The sequence below is a fragment of the Conger conger genome, chromosome 4 (genome assembly GCF_963514075.1).
Source record: "Conger conger chromosome 4, fConCon1.1, whole genome shotgun sequence".
Taxonomy (NCBI): Eukaryota; Metazoa; Chordata; class Actinopteri; order Anguilliformes; family Congridae; genus Conger; species Conger conger.
This window is the reverse complement of record NC_083763.1, coordinates 29,071,719-29,095,655: the sequence shown is the minus strand read 5'-3', so window position 1 is coordinate 29,095,655 and position 23,937 is coordinate 29,071,719. Positions and strand designations below refer to the sequence as shown.

Genomic DNA, 23,937 nt, shown 5'->3' with positions numbered 1-23,937 from the left:
GAAGTAGTGAAGATGGGTAATTTTTCACTCTTAGGTCAGGGAGAGTATACAGAATGTTAAGATTACACAAGGGTTCATTCATGTCGATGTCAATTTGACACATGCCACCTACCTAAACATTGTTACAGACCGGGTACATCCAGGTATTCATCGTTGGCAGTGACCTCTTTGAGCAGGATAGTATACCCTGTCACACTGCACATTGTTCAGGAATGGTTGACGAACATGATGAAGTGTTCACGGTGTTGCCCTGGCTTCTAAATTCCCCAGATCTCAATTCGACCAAGCATCTGTTGGATGTACTGGAACACTGGTCTGATCCAACTTACAGGACATAAAGGATCTGCTGCTAACGTCTTGGTGCCAGATACCACAGGACACCTTCAGAGGTCTTGTAGAGTTCATGCTTCTGTGGGTCAAGGCTGTTTTGGCGGCAAGCGGAGGACCAAGAGCAAATTAGGCAGGTGATCATAATGTTTTGGCTCATTGGTGTAGAATATACTATAAATGTATACTGTGTTGTAAAATGCAAAAGTTGGATAAGTCACTCTGAATAAAGGTTCATGCTAAATGTAATAAGTATAATAGTATAATATGTCCCGCCCTGCCCTGCCTGCCTGGTTTCCATGTGAAAAAATTATAAAGAATTCAGACAAATCCATGAAATCAGCCTCATAAAAACCATCAAACCCTGCGGTTTTTAGACACTTGTTTCATTTGTGCTCACATTTTTTTCCTGGTCATCAACACCACTTGGTGTTGCATTGCATTGACAGCTTAAAGCTAAGCTAAGCTGTGGTTGGGGCGGGGGGCAGTCTACACTGGTGCCTAAAAATACAGGCTGTGTGTACATTGCATAATATTTTGCACTGGGCCCTGCTGCTGGCTCGAACCAATGGATGTGAAGGCCTAGAACGCTAGTATATACTGGGGAGAAGAGAACCTCAAGCCCCTTTCTCCTCTGCAGAGAGTTTATACATGGCAAAATCCTGACAGCTGGCTGATTTAACATGGAGATATTTATATATATGGAGTCTATTTTAATCTCAACACACATGACTAGGTTTGAGATATATTCAATTTGAACAACTTTTTAACTCCATTCATCTTCACTTTCCAAATGGGGATGGGCAGTCATAATTGCAGGACTGTCCCATTTTTGCAATGGCCTCCATCAGTTTGATAGGGTGCACACTCACCTGTGCACGTGAAAAGTAAGCTACGGCTACTTTCACCAAGCTTCTGTGCGGTGGGGTTGCACAGAAGAACTGCACAATTTAAGCAACTGGGGCAGGTAGACCACAGCTTTTCAACTTACCACTTGGGGCACTGCTGGGTCAAGGAACACCCTGCTGCCATCATGGCCAAATACCTTGTGTCATTCCAAGCCACAGTCACCACTATTGTGTATGGGATTCCATCTGGTCTGTGGGGCACCTCGCTGCACTTGGAGCTAGAGCTGAATGCCCCACCAGGGACCATAGGAAGTGACTGCACTGAACAAGCAACTGAACTCATTAAATGTCTAAAAAGAAAACAGAATCTTCTAAGTATAAAAGGCTGAGCTAAATATTGTTTCATGTTCCAGTTGTACATCATTCATTATTTATTCATCATGGTATTGATTGTGGATTTATCTGGAGAGCTGCCTGAACGGTGATGCTAGGCATTTTGCTTTTGCCCTCTTTTCATTTACGACTGGTGTGATGAAAGAGACCAGAAACAGGTCCGAATAGCACCTCAATGTAAATACATATAAGCAGGAATATGGCACATCTAATAGCTGAGTTGTAACACTAGGATGGATGGATGTAACAGGAACACAAAAATCAGACCCACACTATTACATTTACACAATAACTTGTGTATCGGCCTAAAGTAGATTCTTTTCAGTAAAACATAAGTCAAATATTTTATCCTTAAACATGAAATATAGAATTGTCCATTTCTAACATAATTTGAAAACAAAATCAGTTGTACAAATATACAAGTCTTTTTTATAACGTCACTCTTTTCAAAAAAAAATTTTTTCAAATAAAATAAATGAGCGTGTGAGTGAATATGTCAGCTGACTACCCATGCAGTGTTTCAGAGTGTGTATTAGGACACACTTCACTCTTTTCCCCTTCCATTGCCTAGTTGACATGCTGAGAAATAAATAAATGCCAAAAACAATGAGTTTCAATCAAAATTATCCCGGACAGCCACATAGGCAGTTATTTTGACATGTGGGTTTGAAGCTAGCATGAATTTGAAGCATCACATTTGGTATTTACCGCAGAAGTTAAACCATTTTACCTAAAATGTTGTGACTGCTAAACAAAAACAAATAGATGAGATGAGAATGAGAATTATTACTTTTGTAGCTCAAAATCAGTTTTCTTGGCTTAAAACAAACCCATTTAATATAGAGTCATCAACCAGTGAGCTCACTGTGGAATATGGGTCTGGACAAAAGTGATCACATTACCACAACTCATCCCGTGTTGGTCAATCTGTGTTGGTCAATTTAACCAACACAGTGTTTAAGCCATCCCCGGTCTCCCCTACTTCTGAGAGTTATTCGAGGTAATCCAGTCCATTGTTTAATGTCATATAGATTATGTCATGTAATGCCCATTCCTGGACAGGGTTTCATTTTGCTATTTAATAAGGCCTAGCATAACTGCTCGTATCCTCTAAATGAGCATTACACGAGCATTCCGGAAATTACGCAAACAAACAACAGATTGAACTGGTATTACATTAGCTGAGCAGACTATTATGTTCATGTAGCAGTCAGTACCCTTTCACGTGGGTTTCCATGGTTCGCTATACTAACTAAACACTACCATAAGCTAATCTGCAAAGTATACCATTTTGTAAAGTCGAGTCGAAAAGAGGGACTGAACACAAATGTCACATCGCCTATTAATAATACATTAAAAACACCCAGTAAAAACATAGACTGGCAATTCCAACATAAAACTAGCACCCATTGAAGACACCGATTCCGTGCAATAGCCAGTAACTGTTGACATCCCTAGGCGGTTAGCCACATTAAATGGAGAGGAAACGCATGTTCATAAGACCAACCCCGATACCTCATGCACATAATGAACAGTTGGTTCAAAACACAGATATTAAATATACCGCTGAGTTTACCGCGTCTATGTTGCATTATATTTGCTATGCTATTTCATTTTCGACTGGAATATGGAGGTCACGGCACATCAGAAATAATGAGAAATAATTCGACATAAAACAAAAATAATTGATTTTGAGGTGGGATAAGAAAATACTGTGATACCGTTCTTTTAGCAATAATTTCAGCACCTAGCCTGGTGTTTTCTAGGTGTGTCGTCAGTGCAGCGACATCCATGGAAATAAATAAGGTCTGCTGCGTCGCTGGGTGTTCGGGGGAAGTCTAGCGCTTCCTCTCATAGGAAACGTCTCAATGGCACAGCCTTTTCCATTAGTCAATTCAAGCTGGTGGGTAACTGTTTATCCCACTGCGTTATTGTTATTGACTGCAGAAGGATAGAAGAACACGACAATACACTTCATATAAAGTGATATCTATCTAAATGTAGTCTAGATATAAAATGCACGATTGCGCACGGACCTACTGGTTTGGGGGAAATCTGCAGCATTTAAGGAACATAAATCAAGTTTGTTATCCATCAATTGTGAATGTATGCCTATTTACTTTTTCATTCCTGTGCCACAGACACTGCCCGACACCAGAGACATTCATACGTACTGTACCTGAACTCAGGGGCCATGTTTGGACTTAGGCCGTAGAACGCAGCAGATAACGTGAGGAGCCACTTTGGAATGAAGTTCCCATTTTCGCACTCGAGGTAAGGCGCCGACCACTTAATCTGAGTTTTATCAATAACATAACCGTCTCCTCTCCTGAGGGAAGCATCCAGAGATTTGATGTCGTGGCTCAGCACTCTCCTGTGCAGTTGGGGGGTTTTTCGGTCCCGGAACTCATGGAACCATTCTGTCTCCGGCGTCTTGTTTTTCAGGTGATGGTGGGCCGCCATCGACAGATCTTGGAGAACTATCTCGCTTCCCGCTCTCGTGGCTTGTAGGAAGACGTTGGGACCCGGTGCTAATGATTCAGTGTTGAACGTGAGCACAGCCCGGTGAATTTTTGGATCCCCTTCCAATATACTCCTGACTAACGCATGGTACCACTCTATGTCTTGTCGGAGGTCGTGCCCCCTGGACCTGTTGGTTTGTAAAATCAAATTGAGGAAGTTTGTGGCTTGAATCACGGTATCCATCACACTGTGTAGGGAATAATGGGAAGTCGTGTATGGTCTGTCACGCAGACTGCTCAGCTCGTATCTCCGTGAACAGTTCGCATGCTTTAACGTTGACGAATCTCCTGTATGAAGAAAAGCCGTAACCACTCTGGGTAGATCCTCCTCGATTTTCTGTGCTAAGATCGAGCGCTCGGTCGCGGGCTTCTGCAAATAAGGCGCATGATGCTGTGGTTCTTGACTGTTAATATGAATGTTGTAGATGGGTTGCTTTGCTCCTATTTCAGCGTCTCTCTGGTGCTCGGACCATTCCATATATCCATAATTTGATCCAACAACAATTCCCACATGGACGAGTAACGAAAACATGAAAACAGCCATATCGTTTAGCCTTTAATATCGAAGCCCCGGTTAACGTTCTGCAGTTAGGTGTGAACATGCACGATGCCAGCCAAATAATTTTCAGTATTCACATTAAAATGTGTTCACCTGTAGGCAAGTGAATCCAGTCTTGTTTCCAGCTTGTATTATCAATGTAATATAAAGAAAGGCGGTTTCCAGCAGGTCAATTCATATTTCCCTTAGAAAGCGACTGTAGTTGGCTTGTTTCCGTGTATATCCGCCTGACAGTGGCGATTTTATTATTGAAATGTTGCTCTGCCCCTATTGCAATGCGATGCTTGAATATAAGCGAGTCGGTTGAAAAAAATGGAAAATCCGGTTACTTAGATGCTCGGAGTCGTACCTCACACTTTGGTGGCAAACACACTCCGCCCTCCTCTGTCCATAACAAGCAGTAACTAAACCATAGGGACAGCAAGAACCGTTTGCTCACAAATCCCGTCTCCTTCATTATCTTATAGGTTTCCTAAAGTGCCCTTGAATCGTGTATGGCTATTTCTTGTGTCAATCATTTAACCGGGGTAAGTTAGGTAGAGCGACGAAGGAGCTGTCCAGTTCTGAAATCAGCGCTTGAGAAAAACATAAAAATCTTACCAACTGGCAGCCTAACGAGGAAGCGTTTACGTGAAGGGAAGCAGGCTATGCGAAATAGCATATTTATGCTGAGATAAAACGTGTGCAGTTATATCTTTGATCATTTCGTGTCTTTCAAATGTAATGGATAAATCAATAAAAATTGCGTCTTTCTACACAAACAAATGTTGTAGAAGCGGGTTTGATGAATAATGTCAACAAGGCACTGACTCCTGGAAAACAAGCATACCAGCTTGGCTGGATAAAGGGATTTGAAAGAGGGAGGTCTGCCATAAGCTAAAACTGAGACTATGGCGTATGGAAAATGGTTCGGCCGAAATATATACACTTCTTATTATGGTTCATTCATTCGATTTCACTTCGTTTTGTGGATTAAAGCTTTATCGTTGCAAGGGAAGTATTCTTCATTCGGTCACTGCTTCTGAGGCTGGTACGAACACTGCGTTTTTTCTGTCTTAACTTCTGTCTGAATCTTCAAACGATTCAAAACGTGAAAACGATAGGAAAATGCTACAATTAGCCCGCAACCCAGATCCTTGCAACGATACGTTTAACGGGAAATTGTAGGTTACATTTAAACCACCGAATTGGTTAAAATGAATTCAACGCTGTACTTTCCCGCTGCAATCCACGCTTAAAGTTGTGAATCATAATATAACGTTTCAATATGGAATATTGTATTGTTTCTGTTATATACGTAAAGTTCCATTCATACATCCATAGCATTTAGCATTTGGAGATTAATTTATAAATATCGTCAAGGGACTGTGGCTATTTCAGGGGCTTTACAGCTTATGCAGACATGCAATATAGTTTAGATAAGACAGAATACCTTGGGATTTCCTTGCTGGAAAAATAGATCCTCTTATGGAAGGATGGTTGAAATAACAATCCTACTAATTTGATATTTTATTTAAAAGTAATAAATATCATTTTATTTTCAGAGACTGTGTGAATATGATTTGAAAATGAAAGTTAGATATAAATTGTGGTCAGGTGCATCCTGTTTGCTTTAATTATCCTTGAAATGTGTCTAGACATTAATTGGAGTCCACCTGCGGCAAATTGATTGGACATAGCTTAGAAAGGCACACACCTGTGTATATGAGGTTCCACAATTCACACTGCATGTCAGGACAAAAATCAAGTCAAGACGTCAAAGGCACTCTCTGTAGACCACTGTGATAAAATTGTATAGCATAGATCACGGCAAGGGTATAAAACCACTTCCAAAGCTTTGAGTATTTACAGTGGCCTCAATAATTTTGAAATGGAAGAAGTTTGGAACCACCAGGACAAAAATTGAACTCCAAGCACTATGTCTTGATTGTCTTGTTCATCACCTGGCTAATACCATCCCTACGGTAAAGCATGGTGGTGGCAGCATCATGCTATGGGGCTGCTTCTCAGCAGCAGGGGCAGGGAGACTGGTCAGAATAGAGGGAAGAATTAATGCAGCCAAATAGAGAGAGGTCATTGAAGAAAATCTGCTCCAGAGATGCGACCTCAGACTGGGGCAACGGTTTCAGCACAACAATGACCCTGAGCTTACAGCCAAGGCAACGCTGGAGTGGCTTCAGGACAAGTCTTTGACTGTCCTTGAGTGGCCCAGCCAAAGCCTAGACTGAAAACCCCATAGAACATCTCTGGAGGGACCTGAAGATGGCAGTTTACAGACGCTTCCCATCCAATCTGAAGGAGCTTGAGAGGATCTGCCAGGAAAAATTGAATAAACTGCCCCAATCCAGGTGTGCAAAGCTTGTAGAGACTTACCCAATAAAGACTGTTATTGCTACCGAAGGGACTTCTACAAAGTACTGAATGACTGTCTGAATACTTATATAAATGAGAGATTTCCGTTTTAATTGTTTTGTAAATGTGCAAATATTTCTAAGAACATGTTTTCCCTCTGTCATTATGGGTTATTGAGTGTAGATTGATGGGCATAAATGGCAATTTGATCAATTTATTGTGTTGTAGATTTTATTTAAATTAAAGTGTGAGATGGTGTGAATACTTTCTGAAGCCACTGTATGTGAAGACATTATTATGACTATTGTTATTATTATTACCATTGTTACTAAGCCCAAAGAATTGGGTTGGTAAGATTTTTGTTAATACAAATTACATTTTTACTTCTATTTTTCTCCAAGAGTGGCTTATATCTATTAACAATTTCTCCCGTTGAGAAATTGTGTGAACATTTTGTGTGAACACGGACCTTTCCAGAGCGGTTCCTTATTCCTAAACATCAAACCCATCAGGAATGAGAGAAATGATCTGGTTTTCACAAATATCACACATTCAGCGCAAGGACAGACATAGCATGCCATAATCATTTTGACAGCGAATTTGTAAACTGAGGAAAGAAAATACAGAATTAATTTGGCAACTATCTAAATGGCGAAATTGGGATATGGGAGGATATCCCAGGATATCACTGTAAAAGAGAACTTGGTTTTCCAAGTTGGTCCACCTTGTTATATAAAGTTGAAAAGGAAACTATAAAAAACTATAATAATATGATGTAGGCTAATTTTCAATTATCCAATTATGGTGACTCGCACATTTATATAAAGTATGTTGTTTGTGCCAAATTACATCTTTGACCCTGATGAAGAAAAGCTCTTGGTCAATACAAAGTGGTCGCTGGTTTTTAATCCTGTAGCCACTTGAATAATTAATTAAACATAAATGCATATTTTTCCACCTGCAGACGTTGTGCCTTGGTATTTTGTTTTGGGATCCATGCTTATGCTCTTTTACATGTTTTTGATATTTTGGCTATTGATATCTCCAGTTTATTTTTTGTATGTTTTTGGAATTTGTTTTCATGATCCCCTAGCCTTAGATTTTTCACCTTGCTCATTGTGGCCTTTCACTGAAGAAATGGAGCTCAGCCCTCCTCAAGGGTGCAAGCAGAGCAAGTAGTATTTTGGAACAAGTAGATAAGATGCATGACAAATGCAAGGACTGGATTTAATAATTTCAACTGCATTTGTAAAAACAAATAAAAAACCACAGTTCATTTTGGCTGAAAGCCTTCATCAGAGTAACATTTTGACAAAAATGTTAATCATTTTTGACATAATTATACATAACTGCAAGACCACTCACACTTAAAACCCTGAAACCCAACTTATATAGATGGGTTCTCGGTGGAGGTATCTCTGTATCCGCATAGCATCAGATTCAGAACGGAATCCAGATCTACACAGGATCACTGTGACAGCTGATGGGGCCTTCTGTGACTTCTACATCAGATAGCCTCTGACCGTTCCAAACCTCACACCAAAGGTATGATCAGCACACCAAGACAAAGACCCACGTGTTCACCAGAGGGAACTAACCATCCTGGCTCATCCTCTATGGCCCAAAAGGGGGTGCTGTAACTTTATTTTATTTTTGTATGACAACCTGAAAATAAGATATCCAGACTCTGGATGATGTTGATGGGTCACAGATATCAGGAAGTCATGATATGCAACCAAATACAAATACAAAGTCTTTTATTTGACATTATGTTAATTTGTCTCAAACATTGAAATGGGGGAGTACATACAAAAAGTGCAGTAATTACTACATTCATAAAAATTATTCTCCAGACATTCAGATTATTGATGCCAAAAAGTGTGCAAAGGGCAGACCTGGGTCAAATACGAAATAATTTTTGATTCAAATAATTTTCTACACTTTACTGAGCTCATCTGGTGTATTTAGAACCTATAAAATACTCTCAAAAAATGCAAACCTCACCTTCTGTTCCTCTTGGTTGACCCAATTGCACCAGGCAAGATCAATCGAGCACTTGAATCCAAAAACAATTATGTATTTGACCCAGGTCTGGCAAAGGGGTAATGAGCAGCAGTTCCACATCTCTGTCTCCCACAAAGCAGCCATTTCCTGTTTCATCTGGTACACAGGATCTAAAGGATAGATGAGTCATTCAGGAAGGGGGTGCCAGGGGAATGTGTTAGAGAGGCCTGCATACTGCTTACTGTGCTCAGAAAATGAATTAATCAATAAATAAAATGCAGAAACACTTTTTTTTCTGTGAGATTACATTCCTCGCTTATGCATGCTCTTGTGTAATCATAACGGGCACTCTTATAACATAAGACACATAACACGGCAGTTCTGTTCACCTGGTACATGCATCCTTGATTGTTTTGTGACAGTATCCTCGAACTAGATTCTTTTTAAACATTACATTGGTGGGCATGGCTTAGGGATGAGCAGGGTAAGTTGTCACACTGTTTATTTCTCTAAAACTAGTGGCACTACCCATAAAAATGTAATAGCTATTTTATGTGACTTTGTGTTCTGAGGTCAACTTCCTGTTTACATGTGGTCTAAATCACACTAATCTGAGGTGAGGACAGTTTTCTTATTTTTCACCTTCAAAAGTAAGAAACGGAATGTTATGTAATAAAACCTTTTTAAGTACAATATTTTATATTATTGTACTGAGTAGAGGAGAGAGTACCAGTAATTGCACTTGGGAGGCAAAGCACCTCCCAAATTCGGCCCAGTTGGTTCTTTGGTTATATATATATATATATATATATATATATATATATATATATTTGTATTTTAAATGAAATAAATCAATTAAATGGCCTGGTTGTATTCTTATTTGTTGAAAATCCAAAAAAATCCAATGTGACAACTTACCCACTGATGGGGCAAGTTGTCACAAGTGCACAACCTCTATTTAACTGTCACTCTGTACTGAATTAAGATGAGACTAATGAATGCAAAATATGTGCCTGAGACTTCATCCTTTCATTTGGTATGACATTTATTCAATTGTGATGTATTGCACCCAATAAATGTAAGAAAGAGTGAAAAGTGTGACAATATGCCCCACTCTCCCCTACATTCCTTGCTTTATCAGACATCGATATCCCAAGGACCAGGGATGGGGAACCTCTATAGAGCCACAGGGTATGTTGACTGTCATTTTTACAATGCCTAATTTATCAATTACAGCAGTAGATTGCACTGTTAACTCATCTCACCTGTATTATTGGGTTGGTCACTTGAATTTAAGGCAATGGCTGGGATTCATTGAACATTGGTACATCATTTTGATTAATAATTAAAAGTATGATTTTATTTTCTTTAGTAAACACAGTTTTGTAAGTTCAGCAATTATTTAAATTAGCCAAACTGAGTTTGGGGAGAAATGCATTTACAATTCATAAGTGGTCAATTCTTGTAGTATCTACTGCAGAGGTGGCCAAAGAGGGCCGTATCCATTTCAGGATTTCATACCAACTTCTGGCCTTCCAGTATCTCAAAATATTAGAATATTACATTAGACCAGTCAAAAAAAGGATTTATAATACAGAAATGTTGACCTTCATCAAAGCACTATTAATCGTGAAGAAACTGGTTTTAAACAGGTGGGTTTTAATGTTATGGCTGATCAGTGTGTTTAGCACCTCTCCCAAGACCAGTTACCCCCTCCCTCCTCACTAAGCCAGAAAGGCCACCACACCAACACCTTGGCTCCACAGCATAACCAGTTCTTGAAGTAAACGGGGATGCTAAGGATATGTCAGATTAAAGAGCTACAGGTACATCTGTACTAAACCCATCTGAACCATTACAAGTGAATCATAATTAATACAGAAAGCAATACACAGTGGGCTCCAGAATTATTTTACACATGCTGTTAAATAAAGTCTATCAATAATGGTATTATCTGTTATTTTACAGTATTTTCATGCATATTTATTAAGGGTGCCAATAATTCTGGAACCCATTGTAAATAGAATTTAGATATTTTCATCAAATGTTAAATATATACAGCAATACTGTTTATCTCCTTAGTATACTAAGGTCTGATTTATTAAGATCTTTAGTACATGCAAAACTGTTAGCACACACAACACCAATAACATGACAAATGATTGGTCATGGTATTTCTTTTGCCCCAATCATTGGTTGTGTTATTAGTTTTGTTTGTGCGAAAAAGTTTTGCATGTGCTAAAGTTTTTTTATTTTTATTTTTATTTTTAGGTTTTGCATGTCTTTGTATATCAGGCCTTACATTTCTTTAATCTTGTATACAATATACAGTTATATTAAATATTTTTCAGTTAATACTGTACATTGAACATCCAGTGCTAAGATGTATAGTTTTTGCATTGAAGAGCTTAGCATATTAGTTCAAAGCATCAGTATCAGTAACAGTACCTTACAGCAAACTGCAAGACAAAAGGTACATGTCATTGTTCCATAGAATACAGAGAGAGTATTGTGCATTTTCAAAAACGCAACTACACACAAGACAGAGGCTCAAAGATTCTGGTGATCTTGTACAATGACAGACAAAGAAAGAATGAATATAGCCCCTGGAAATAGCTAAATACCACATATGGATAAGGAAATATTTTCATCCAAAGACAATATTTTCCTGTGCTGTTTATATCCTCCATTACATAACATTTTATTTGGCAGACGATTTTATCCAAAGGGACGTACAAAATAGTTCATCAATCCATCAGAATTCCTTTATGTCACAGAGGAAATTTCCCTTAGCCTATTGAAAGAAAAGTGTCATTTCCAGAGGGATAAATACTCATCTCTGGGAATCCAAATGCCAGAATTGGTACCTTTCCAGATTTCACTGGAATGAAAGGGTGAAAAGATAAACAAAAAATGGAGAGGGCCTCCCACAGCTCTGCCTGGATCTGTCTGCATCTGTATGATAAGAGGGGAATCTAAGAGAACAAATACATGATGTTTCTCAAAAGGGCAGAAACACCACTCACTCACCAGGTCCAGTGAGGTTTACAATATACTGAAATCTTAAAGTTTGGACCAAAATAGCACAGAAGAATACCAGAAAGCATCCAATAGCGAAAATTATTTCTGGAAACCACATGTACTCACAGTAATGAAGTCAATCTGGCAGTTAATAAATATGTGGTGCAAAACTAAAAAGATCTGAAATTGGCAAGTACTGTCAAAACATGTGCAAACATATACTAAGATTCAAACATGCTCAATATTCATAATCGATGTGTCAATATACACAATATACACTCAGTGAGAAATGTATTTGGTAGACTTGTACAGCAGCTTGTTAATGCAAATATTTAATCAGCCAATCAAGTGGCTGCAAGTAAATGTATAAAAACATGTAGATGTGGTCAAGAGGTTCAGCTGTTGTTCAAATGTCAGAATGGGGAGGAAATGTGATTTTGACCGTAGAATGATTGTTGGTGCCAGTCAGGGTGGTTTGAGTAGCTCAATCTGTGGATCTTGTGTTATTTTCACTCACGGTCTCTAGATTTTGCAGAGAATGATGTGAAAAACTAAAAAGCATCAATTGAGCAGCAGTTCTGTGGGCAAAAATGTGTTGTTAATGAGGGAGGTCAGAGGAGAAGGGCCAGACTGGTCGAAGCTGACAGTGGTGACAGTAACTCAAATAACCACACATTACAACAGTGGTATGCAAAAGAGCATCTCTGAACACATCACACGTCAAACCTCTAAGTGGATAAGTGGATAGGTGACAGCAGCAGAAGACCAATAAGTCTTAAAATACCTAATAAACTGCTCACTGAGTGTATATATGAAACTTAGAAAATGTTAAAAAAGCAGTATCCATCCAAAATGACCACAATACTGTACAGTATGGATAATTTGTTTTAAAATGGTCCATACACAACAAATTCAAATTCAAATGACAGTGTTACTGTACCAACACTTATGGTATAAGATTTTAACATAGATAAGAGGAACACTAATACAGAGTTGGCTGTTGCTCCAGAATAAACACTATTAGTGTTACAATTTCATACTGTGTTGGTGTAGTGCAAACACTACTTTTTTGATAAATCATCTCCTGTCCCACACTTTAAAATGTTATTTTGGAATTTAGACTGGGTTGATGCACATTAGTCTCAACCCACTAGGAGTTGAGCCAATCTAGTGTTCTCCCTAAATGTGAACTAAATTGGCCATCTTTTCTATGTGTCGACTGTTTATGTCTTGAAAGTTTACTTGGAAGTAAAAAAATGTACATTCCCATTTTTTGTTTAAACATGTACATTTAGAATATATTCTAATTGTATAAGGGCTTGCAGAGAAAACCCTTACCTTGATACTGTTGGTGGGTTCTCTTGGATAGATGGCCAATGGGATTAACAAGAACAAGGGACGTTAGGGAACTGATCAGAACCACACACAGAACCAGGATGTTATAAATTACAGGCTTTATTTGATGTACACAGAAACAGGTAAATCTCCAGCAATCAGATATGTACAGATCAGGAAAAATCGAAATGAAGTCCAGGCAGAAGTCTAAGTCCAGGCAAAAAGGATAATACAGAGAAGGCAGAGCGAAATCCTGAACCAGGTGGGAGTCAGAAGCGGGGGATCAGTCAGGCCAGGCGAGCAGGAGGGGGAGGAGCTGGAGCAGGGACAGGCAAGGCAGGCAGGAGAGCAGAGGCAGGACGGGAAGACACAGGACTGGAGACGGGAACTGGGAACAGGTACAGGACAGGCAGAAGAAAAACACTGGAAAGTAATGACACAAGCACAATCTAGCGCAGACTACCTAGCACAGAACACAGAAATAAGTGAGCTTAAACGAGACAACGAGGAATAGCTAAATGCTGCTTCACCCTGTTTGGTTCTATCTCTAGGTACTACTAGTTGGCCAGTCCCGAGTGATCATAGAGACCGAATAGGTTTTATGCTATAAGCATGTCACTGATGTATTTAGGCCCTAGGCCATTCACTGAATTATAAACTAGCACTACCACTTTAAATTAAATCCTGTGACTAAATGGAAGCCAGTGCAAGGATCTGAGAATTTGGATAATATGTTCAGTTCTTTTGGTTTTTGTTAGAACTAGCAGCAGCATTCTGAATGAGCTGCAGTTGTCTAATGCTCTTTTTAGAAAGACTGTTAAAGGGACTATTGCAATAGTACACACTGCTGGAAATAAAGGCATGGATCAGTTTATCTAAGTCTTGTTTACACATGAAACCTCTGATTCTTGCTATATTTTTAAGGTGATAGAAAGTTGTAAAACCCCACGCTAACCCAACAACAGAATTTTGCGAGGGCATGCTTGTCCTTCTGGTGTTGCTGAAAGAATATTAGTAGGGTTAAATATTAGTGGCCCCTATGCGGAGAGTCTAGATCAGCCAATAAATAAATCACGATACAAAGACAGTAATACCACTCTGCCTTCCGCTCTATACTGGTCCGGGCTGACCAAGAATCTCCACAATACATTCACCTGCGTTATATCTGACTCCATTTAGAATAATAATTTAGATTAGTTATCTACCTTTGGTAGATGTCTTATTTATAATTTTGAACAATTTTGAACAACATTAGCTACAGCTGTTCTCGACATGAATGAACTACCATGCAGAGGCGAGTGATTTACCATCAGAGGTCTACAGGTGCTCTACGCCGTGATATTTATATCAGCGTAAATTTAGATCCTCCCTAGACCAACTTGAGGGGGTAACCAAGCATTCCCTGTGTAACACTGAGTGTCAGTAAGCGAAACCACACAGATCAAGTTTTAACTATTTATTTTACCAGGCAGGTTACATACATAATTACAATCTAGTTCCAAATAAAATATGCATAAAAGTATTACAAAGGAAACCAAATTACGGAGTCTTAAAAGTCATACCTGGTAATAAAAGCTACATACGAGAGTCTGGCTACAGGCCCCCTGCACATAGAAGTTACGTACATGGTGTGCACGGGAGTCTGATTGCATCCTCCCCGATTGCTTGGTTTGGTTTCCTTAAATCGAAAATCAGGCCTTTGATGTTGACCACTCAAATGGGTCCGCAATGAACCAATGAACCATCTGGCGTTTTATAACCGTTTGGAATTTGGAGTCAGGCCTCCCCAGGAAACGAGATTTGATCAGGGGGGTTGAGGCACATGGCTTTCACTGGGGCAGAGCTCCATACAGTTCCTCCTTGGTTCCTGGTTGGTTATGATGTCCAAGGTTTGCTGTTGCAGAAATGAAACCATTGCACCAGTCGCACTGAAACAATCAGAATAATACCAAACATGAATATTATCTAAACTGACTTTGTTATGAAACATCCGATGCTTTATGCATACTTTCAGGGAAACTGAGGAATGGGGTAGATGTGAGAGGGAGGGAGTAAGGAAGGGGGGTCCAAGAGAATAATGTCTGGGCCCAACAGGCCGTGCTTCCTGAAACCTTCCCGTGCCATAAAGGATGTTGCACCCTGATAGGAAGGGGATTTACAGGGGGTTCAGGAAGACAGCTGTTTTTGGAACAATGCATGCGTTTTTCCCTCACAGGCTCCTGCCTGTATGGGTGCTGAGACGATGGGGGCTAACGGTGTATGCTCCTGGGGTTAAATTACTTTACAGCCACATATTGCCACCCTATCAGAGGAAGCCAGCAAGCTGACCAGCGCACTGAGTGACAATGCCAGATTTTAATCATTTCCGCCTTACGAAGTTGATTTAGTTTTTGCTTTGCTTAAGTGAGATAGGGAGGAAAAGGTACAGCCTGAAGAGGTGAGTTTTCAGTCCACTCTTGAAAGTGGTCAAAGACTCTGTCGTTCAGATGTCCACAGGAAGTGTACGGATCTCGTCTAGCCCTTTTGCTTTGTTTGCCATTTGGATTTTGTGTATGTATGTGTATGACTCTGGCCTAGCCCGTTTTGATTTGTTTGCTGATTGGAATTTGACCCTTGCATCTCTTACAACTCTGATTCCTGTCCAGCCCTTTTTGATCTATTCACTCCAGTATATTCGAGCTCGAAACCTTTTCGCCCACCATGACTGTGCCTTTGATTTGCCCCTCTGCTCGCCGTATAGTGGCTCCAGTAGAGTTAGAGTGTTTCCAGCTGGATTGCATCCTTCCAACGGGACACTATTTGTTATTTTACTTTGTTATTTTTGAAGGAGATCTGATCTCCGTTGGGGGTTGGCTACACGCCGCTTCGAGCCCAGTAAGCTTTTGAAGATTAGCTGAGGTTTATTTAGATTTGTTTAGGCAGACAGGACCGGAGTTACTTGTCAGTCTGCAGTGTTCGTTTCGTTCCCACTCTCCATTCTACACCATCTCCCTATCCTATACCCTGTCACAGCCTGACCCGAGACCGGGTCGTAACAATATACAGATAATAGAAGCAACCAGTTTTTTTTTCTGTCCACCTGTTACAACATTATCATGTCAGTTATTTGCGCTACTGCTGAAGTAAAACAAATGAAAAACACATCATTGGTTTGTAAACACAGGGGAGATATAGTATGCAAATGAAAGGTATTTTTAGCATGAGCAAAGATCATCTCTCGGCTCATCAATACAACTCAGCAGTCTTCTTGTCACCAAAGCCAACACAGGCCCCTCCCCACTCCAGGCCCCTGTGCGATCCTATTGTCAGTCCCACGCTTAGCTCCGCCCCTGTCTGTAAGTATTATATGGTTGCACTAAGATCCAGTAACACAATGACTGATATATTATTACTTTAATAATAGCAGTCTCAGTACTGTGGTGGAATCGCAAACCTGACTGAAAGTGGTCAAAATAGCCATTTAATGTTTGGAAGTTACAAACGTGATTGTAAACAGCTTTTTCAATAATCCTGTATATGAATGGGAGATTAGAAATCTGCTTGGCAGTTAACCCTTTCCACTTTGGTACTAGGTGCTTTCATACTGACCTACCTATAAAAAGTAAAATATTTACTGTAGACGTGATTGGAGGTTTATAGGTACAAAAGGTAAGATTTCTGTGTTAAAATATTGCCACAAGACCATTGTAAATCCCTTCCTTTCATTGAAAAAGACTCCCTGACATGTTGACTCACCCTCTGCCTGTGTTTATAATCCTTAAATTCTGGTTTCAAAGTGTACATTTGTTGGGCCATCACTCTGTATCAAAACATTGCACAGCTGTACAACAATTCAAGCTCATTGGTTGAAAATTGGTTCTAATGGCCACAGCCATATTGTGGATATTTGTAAATTCGGCAAGCTAATCAATAGCTCACTTGCTTGTTGCTACCGATAACAAACTGGTGTAATTAGCAATAGTATCCAGAGTTTCAGTGATCGCTTGTCTGGAGTGCAATTTGGGCAGCTACACATTCTTTTTATCTCTTTACGTGTTCAATCATGCGTGTTTACATTACATTACATTACAAGGCATTTAGCAGATGCTCTTATCCAGAGCAACATACAACGAAGTGCAGATCAAACACAAGTACAAGTGCGAAGAGGACCTGAGAGGACAGTACAGTTCCGAGTCCTAGTGTAACCATACAGATACAATCGGAACCCTTGAAGAATACATCAAACTAGCATACCACAGTTGGCAGCTAGAATACCCCGGGTACAACCATAGCTAATACAAATATATATATATATATATATATATATATATATATATATATATATATATATATATATATATATATATATAACTATATAAGTGCCATTACAATCTATGGCATATATAAGGATAATCATGGTGGTGAGTTAGGGAGGGAACCTCCCTAGCCTGAAGAGATGAGCCTTCAGTCTGCACTTGAAAGAGGTCAGAGACTCTGCCGTTCTGACATCCACCGGGAGGTCATTCCACCACCGTGGCACCAGGACAGACAGCAGTTGTGCAGCAGTAGCAGAACGGAGCGGTCTTGCTGGTGTATAGGTCTTGATAAGTGATTGAATATATACAGGGGCTGATCCCTTAACTGCCTGGTACGCAAGCACCAAAGCTTTAAATTTGATGCGAGCCATAACAGGCAGCCAGTGGAGGTTGCTGAGCAGGGGGGTGACATGTGAATGTCTGGGAACATTGAATACCAGATGGGCTGCAGCATTCTAGATCAGTTGTAGATACTCCTATATCTGTTTACACTCCTATATCTGAGATATTGGGCCTCATGCAAGAACCACTCTTATGAACAGATTTGTTCTTAAATCGATTGAAGAGAACTGGTGCATTCACATTGTCTCATATTTAGATCTCAGATTTTTTCTTAGGGAGGAACCTTAATTTAGCTAAACCTTTATTTGTCTCAAATGAACGGCTTGAGGTATTGCAGTTTCCTAAGTGTTTCGGAGTTTACATGATTCTTATGACAGGTCAGGACTACACTTAAATGTTGTTCCTACCTAAGAAAAAAATCTGAGATCTAAATATGAGACAATTGGTGAATGCACCAGTTCTCTTAAATCGATTTAAGAACAAATCTGTTCCTAAGAGTGGTTCTTGCATGAGGCCCAATATCTCAAATATATGAGTGTAAACTGCCTGGCAGCTTTGCTCTACCAATATCAGAACAAACAATTAGCTATGAACAGAACAAAATTGTCCTATGTACCTAGAAAAACTGGGGAGTCAGCCTGTAGCCTAGATATTGATTTCATTTTAGACAATTAGTCTCTTACTGACATTTCAGACAATAAGAAAAGATGAGGAAAGAAAACTGCATAATATTTGTTATATATGATGTTTCTCCTAATTTAATTTGTAAAGGTATGAGTTTCATTAAACAAGCAAATTTACAAAGATATGAAGTGTTTAGGAAGCAGGAATGTGCATATATGTGTAAATGTTAATTTAATGTCATGCCAAAAGCACATTTAAATTCAAATAGAGAGAGAGGAAGAGAAAGAGAGATGTCCCTTTGGAGACAGCTGCTAATGAAAGAGTGGGGCATAAATAAGCAGAGCTGTGCGTTGACAGAGAGAGAATGTCTGGCCTGTTGTGACAGGCCATCTCCATGGCGAGGGAGTTGGGGACACAATCAGTCCAGCGTGCCTCGCTCGCCTGTCAGTCGGTAGCTGGTGGAGTAGAACCACCAGGCAGGAGGCAGAAAATGCAGGTTCTAAGGGTGGATGACCTTACTGAGCACTTTATTTGGAACATTTTTACTTTATTACACCTACTTGTTCATGCGATTATCTGATCAGCCAATTGTGTGGCAGCAGTGCAATGCATCCAATCTCATAGACACGGGATAGGAGCTTTATTTAATGTTCACATCAACCATCAGAATGGGGAAAGAATTTGATCGGGTGAAGTAACCATGGAATGATTGTTGGTGGCAGACTGGGTGGTTTGAGTATCTCAAAAATTTTCACACACACTAGTCTCTAGAGTTTGCAAAGAATGGTGCAAAAAAATCAAAAAAATCCAGTGAGTAGCAGTTCTGCAAACAGAATCGCCTTGTTAATGAGAGACGTCAGAGGAGAATGGGCAGACTGGTCAAAGCTGACAGGAAGGTGACAGTAATGCAAATAACCACACATTACAACAGTGGTATGCAGAAGCGCATCTCTGAACACACAACACATCATAACTCTAAGTGGATAGGCTACAGCAGTAGAAGTGTAAAAAATAAGTCTAATAAATACCTAATAAAGTGCTCACTGAGCGTATATACAGTGGCTTCAGAAAGTATTCAGACTCACTTTTTTCACGCTTTATTGATTTATTTTAAATGGATAAAATTGCCATTTCTGCCCATCAATCTATACTGTAGAACTCCCAGCACTATGTCTGGCAAACACCAGGTACTGGTTCCCGACAGTGAAGCTGATTAAACTAATTCACTAATCATGGTCTTCAATGAAGCCTGAAGCAAAAACTTGCACCCTTTTCAGATAAGATTGAGATTGAGCTATAGCTACTCAGATCATGTCACCAGTAAACTTAAAAAAAACGTGGGTTGGGGAAAAATGGGGAAACATCAGGAAATAAAATATAAATGAAAGAAAACCACCCACAAGTCCCTAAAAACATTCAGTCAGTCATGTTACTTTCCAAACAAAATAATTAACTTTCTTCTGGTGGTGAAAATATATGAGAAGAAATATGTAAAATATGAGAAGTATTGTGACATTCTAAAACTCTTTAGCTGTAGCATAAATATATGAAGGTTTAGTCAACTATACCAATATACTGTATCACGGTCTATGATTGTTACTCGGAAGTGGAAAATCTAGAATAACTTTCAAAGGTGTTCAGTACCCATCTGTCCAGGCCAATCATGGCAGTTATTGTAATAGTGGTGCCCATTCTGTGTCACCTGGGCGTTCAGGGAAGGAGTATTATCATCAAGGACTGGGATATTGTACAAACCGCCGCATATACACACACACACACACACACACACACCAAAACCAGACAGCTAAGCCAATGAAGCATGGCAGTTGGCAGCCTCCCTGCTGCAGGCCCTGCGGAGGTCCAATCAGAGCGCCAGAGCCGGGCACCCCCTGCGCCTGCACATCTGTGTAGCCACCTGTCAGCCGCGTGCTGCCAAAGGGTTCCCTCTTCCCTGGAGTGTGGCTTTGACAACGCTGATGATGCTCCCTACCGCACTGACCTGACCGACAGCCGTTCTGTGTCCATTCCAGGTACGTGACACCGTCGCCTATGATATACCATGTTATTGAATCGTTCACGTGTCTCCCTGACATTGTGACCGCTTGCAATTATTTAAGGCGTTACGCGAAAACAAAAATAGAGTGGGAGGTCAATTCTAATATTTAGTGAACTGTGAAAGGGGACAGCACCAGTGAGATCTCTGCTGACAGCAGTGCGGCTGACGGGTAGATTTAGCATAATGTGCAATGTCGGGTACCTGTGGAAACATACAATGTGCTGTCTCACACGCCTTCAGCTGAAGGCTCAGCAGAAAGACTCACCACCTGCCACAAAGTAACGTGTTGTGAAAGCAGAAATGTGCCTCAGTTACCAACTAATGTCATTGATTTATTTTGGAAGGTCAATTGGGATGTTCCTTTTCACAATGTACTGTACATTTTGGTAAATTCTGGCAAATTCTGGCATATAAACAAGCCCTAGCACTAACATCAGCCTGCTCTCTATCAAGCTGTATCAGCACAGATCTCTGACAACTGCTTGAGGTCAAATAACATTTTAATAAACTATATAGCCATGAAATTATAAAAAGCACGTATGTCTCTGAATTAACACTTTCATGCATGGTATCCACTACAGTCGACTCTTATTTAGAAGCCATTTGTAATAATTTAATTTGTGTTTAAGTTGTGTCCAGTTCACTGGGGGATGTACACCCTTGAGCCTTGCCTATAATTTGATATATGTATCACTGTCTGTTTGAGCTACATTCAAAATGGCAGACACTTGTGCAAAGCCTGTAGAGACTTACCCAAGAAGACTCAAAGCTGTAATTGCTGCCAAAGGGGCTTCTACAGTGTACTGAATTAAGGGTTTTTCCATTTTAGATTTTTTTTTAATTCACAAACATTTCTAAAAACAAATATCACTATGTCATTATGGGTTTGTAGATTGATGGGTAAAAATCAGGTTTTTTTGTAGGATCTGAACATCTCAAGTGCTCTAAACTGCTAGCATCAGGTGGGAAAAAACAGTTGCTTGTAATGTGCTTTTATGATTCCATTCATTCATATTTGCTTTTTTATTTAAAAAAGACAAGAAGTTTCATATGGTTTGGGAAACAATCAGTCACATTACACAAGAAGATGTACGTTCAAAGTCCCACAGAGGGGCAGTCCCTGTGAGAATTTATAACATTCAAAACACATCACTTGTGTTGACAAACTTTATTTGTTATGTTCTCTGGTCTTCAAAATAAGGTTAGATGTATTGCTTAGAGAGAGAGAGCTTGGGCAGAACCCTTACCAGTCCAGTCCTTATCATCTATACTATACATATACAGTGGTGTGAAAAAGTGTTTGCCCCCTTCCTGATTTCTTATTTTTTTGCATGTTTGTCACACTTAAAATGTTTCAGATCATCAAACAAATTTAAATATTAGTCAAAGACAACACAAGTAAACACAAAATGCAGTTTTTGAATGAAGGTTTTTATTATTAAGGGAGAAAAAAAATCCAAACCTACATGGCCCTGTGTGAAAAAGTGATTGCCCCCCCTGTTAAAACATAACTTAACTGTGGTTTATCAAACCTGAGTTCAATTTCTCTAGCCACACCCAGGCCTGATTACTGCCACACCTGTTCTCAATCAAGAAATCACTTAAATAGGACCTGCCTGACAATGTGAAGTAGACCAAATGATCCTCAAAAGCTAGACATCATGCAGAGATCTAAAGAAATTCAGAAACAAATGAGAAAGAAAGTAATTGAGATCTATCAGTCTGGAAAAGGTTATAAAGCCATTTCTAAAGCTTTGGGACTCCAGCGAACCACAGTGAGAGCCATTATCCACAAATGGCGAAAACATGGAACAGTGGTGAACCTTCCCAAGAGTGGCCGGCCGACCAAAATTACCCCAAGAGCGCAGCAACGACTCATCCAAGAGGTCACAAAAGACCCCACAACAACATCCAAAGAACTGCAGGCCTCACTTGCCTCAAGTTAAGGTCAGTGTTCATGACTCCACCATAAGAAAGAGACTGGGCAAAAATGGCCTGCATGGCAGAGTTCCAAGACAAAAACCACTGCTGAGCAAAAAGAACATTAAGGCTCGTCTCAATTTTGCCAGAAAACATCTTGATGTTCCCCAAGACTTTTGGGAAAATACTCTGGTCTGACGAGACAAAAGTTGAACTTTTTGGAAGGTGTGTGTCCCATTACATCTGGCGTAAAAGTAACACCACATTTCAGGAAAAGAACATCATACCAACAGTAAAATATGGTGGTGGTAGTGTGATGGTCTGGGGCTGTTTTGCTGCTTCAGGACCTGGAAGACTTGCTGTGATAAATGGAACCATGAATTCTGCTGTCTACCAAAAAAACCTGAAGGAGAATGTCCGGCCATCTGTTCGTGACCTCAAGCTGAAACGAACTTGGGTTCTGCAGCAGGACAATGATCCAAGTCCACCTCTGAATGGCTGAAGAAAAACAAAATGAAGACTTTGGAGTGGCCTAGTCAAAGTCCTGACCTGAATCCTATTGAGATGCTGTGGCATGACCTTAAAAAGACGGTTCATGCTCGAAAACCCTCCAATGTGGCTGAATTACAACAATTCTGCAAAGATGAGTGGGCCAAAATTCCTCCACAGCGCTGTAAGAGACTCATTGCAAGTTATTGCAAACGCTTGATTGCAGTTGTTGCTGCTAAGGGTGGCCCAACCAGTTATTAGGTTTAGGGGGCAATCACTTTTTCACACAGGGCCATGTAAGTTTGGATTTTTTTTCTCCCTAATAATAAAAATCTTCATTTAAAAACTGCATTTTGTGTTTACTTGTGTTGTCTTTGACTAATATTTAAATTAGTTTGATGATCTGAAACATTTATGTGTGACAAACATGCAAAAAAATAAGAAATCAGGAAGGGGGCAAACACTTTTTCACACCACTGTATATATTTTACATTACATGTCATTTGGCGACTTACAGTTGATTTAGACTAAGCAGGAGACAATCCTCCCCTGGAGCAATGCAGGGTTAAGGGCTCAAGGGCCCAATGGCTGTGCGGATCTTATTGTGGCTACACCAGGGATCAGACCACCAACTTTGCGGGTTCCAGTCATGTACCTTAACCACTACACTACAACTACACATATAAAATTTAACATTTTAACACCAACAGACTATGCATCTACATTTAAAAATATATGAAATGTGTCAATGTTATAATACAGAACAGTATTGTACAGAATAGAATTGAAAAAATCTACAATTGCTATTTGTATCATAGTAATATCGCATTGCAATTACTGCAATTTCCAC

The 23,937-nt window shown here is 39.8% G+C and overlaps 1 protein-coding gene across 1 annotated transcript in view; it reads right to left on the bottom strand.

The window, feature by feature from the left end:
* The window catches only part of gpr158a (G protein-coupled receptor 158a), a 112,356-nt gene extending 107,437 nt beyond the window's left edge, over nt 1-4,919 (bottom strand). Inside the window, exon 1 of the mRNA XM_061237354.1 lies at nt 3,748-4,919. Coding sequence (XP_061093338.1) covers nt 3,748-4,634 — 887 coding nt within the window. The 5' untranslated portion in view covers nt 4,635-4,919. The remainder of the gene's footprint in view (nt 1-3,747) is intronic.
* Between the last annotated feature and the right edge of the window lie 19,018 nt (nt 4,920-23,937).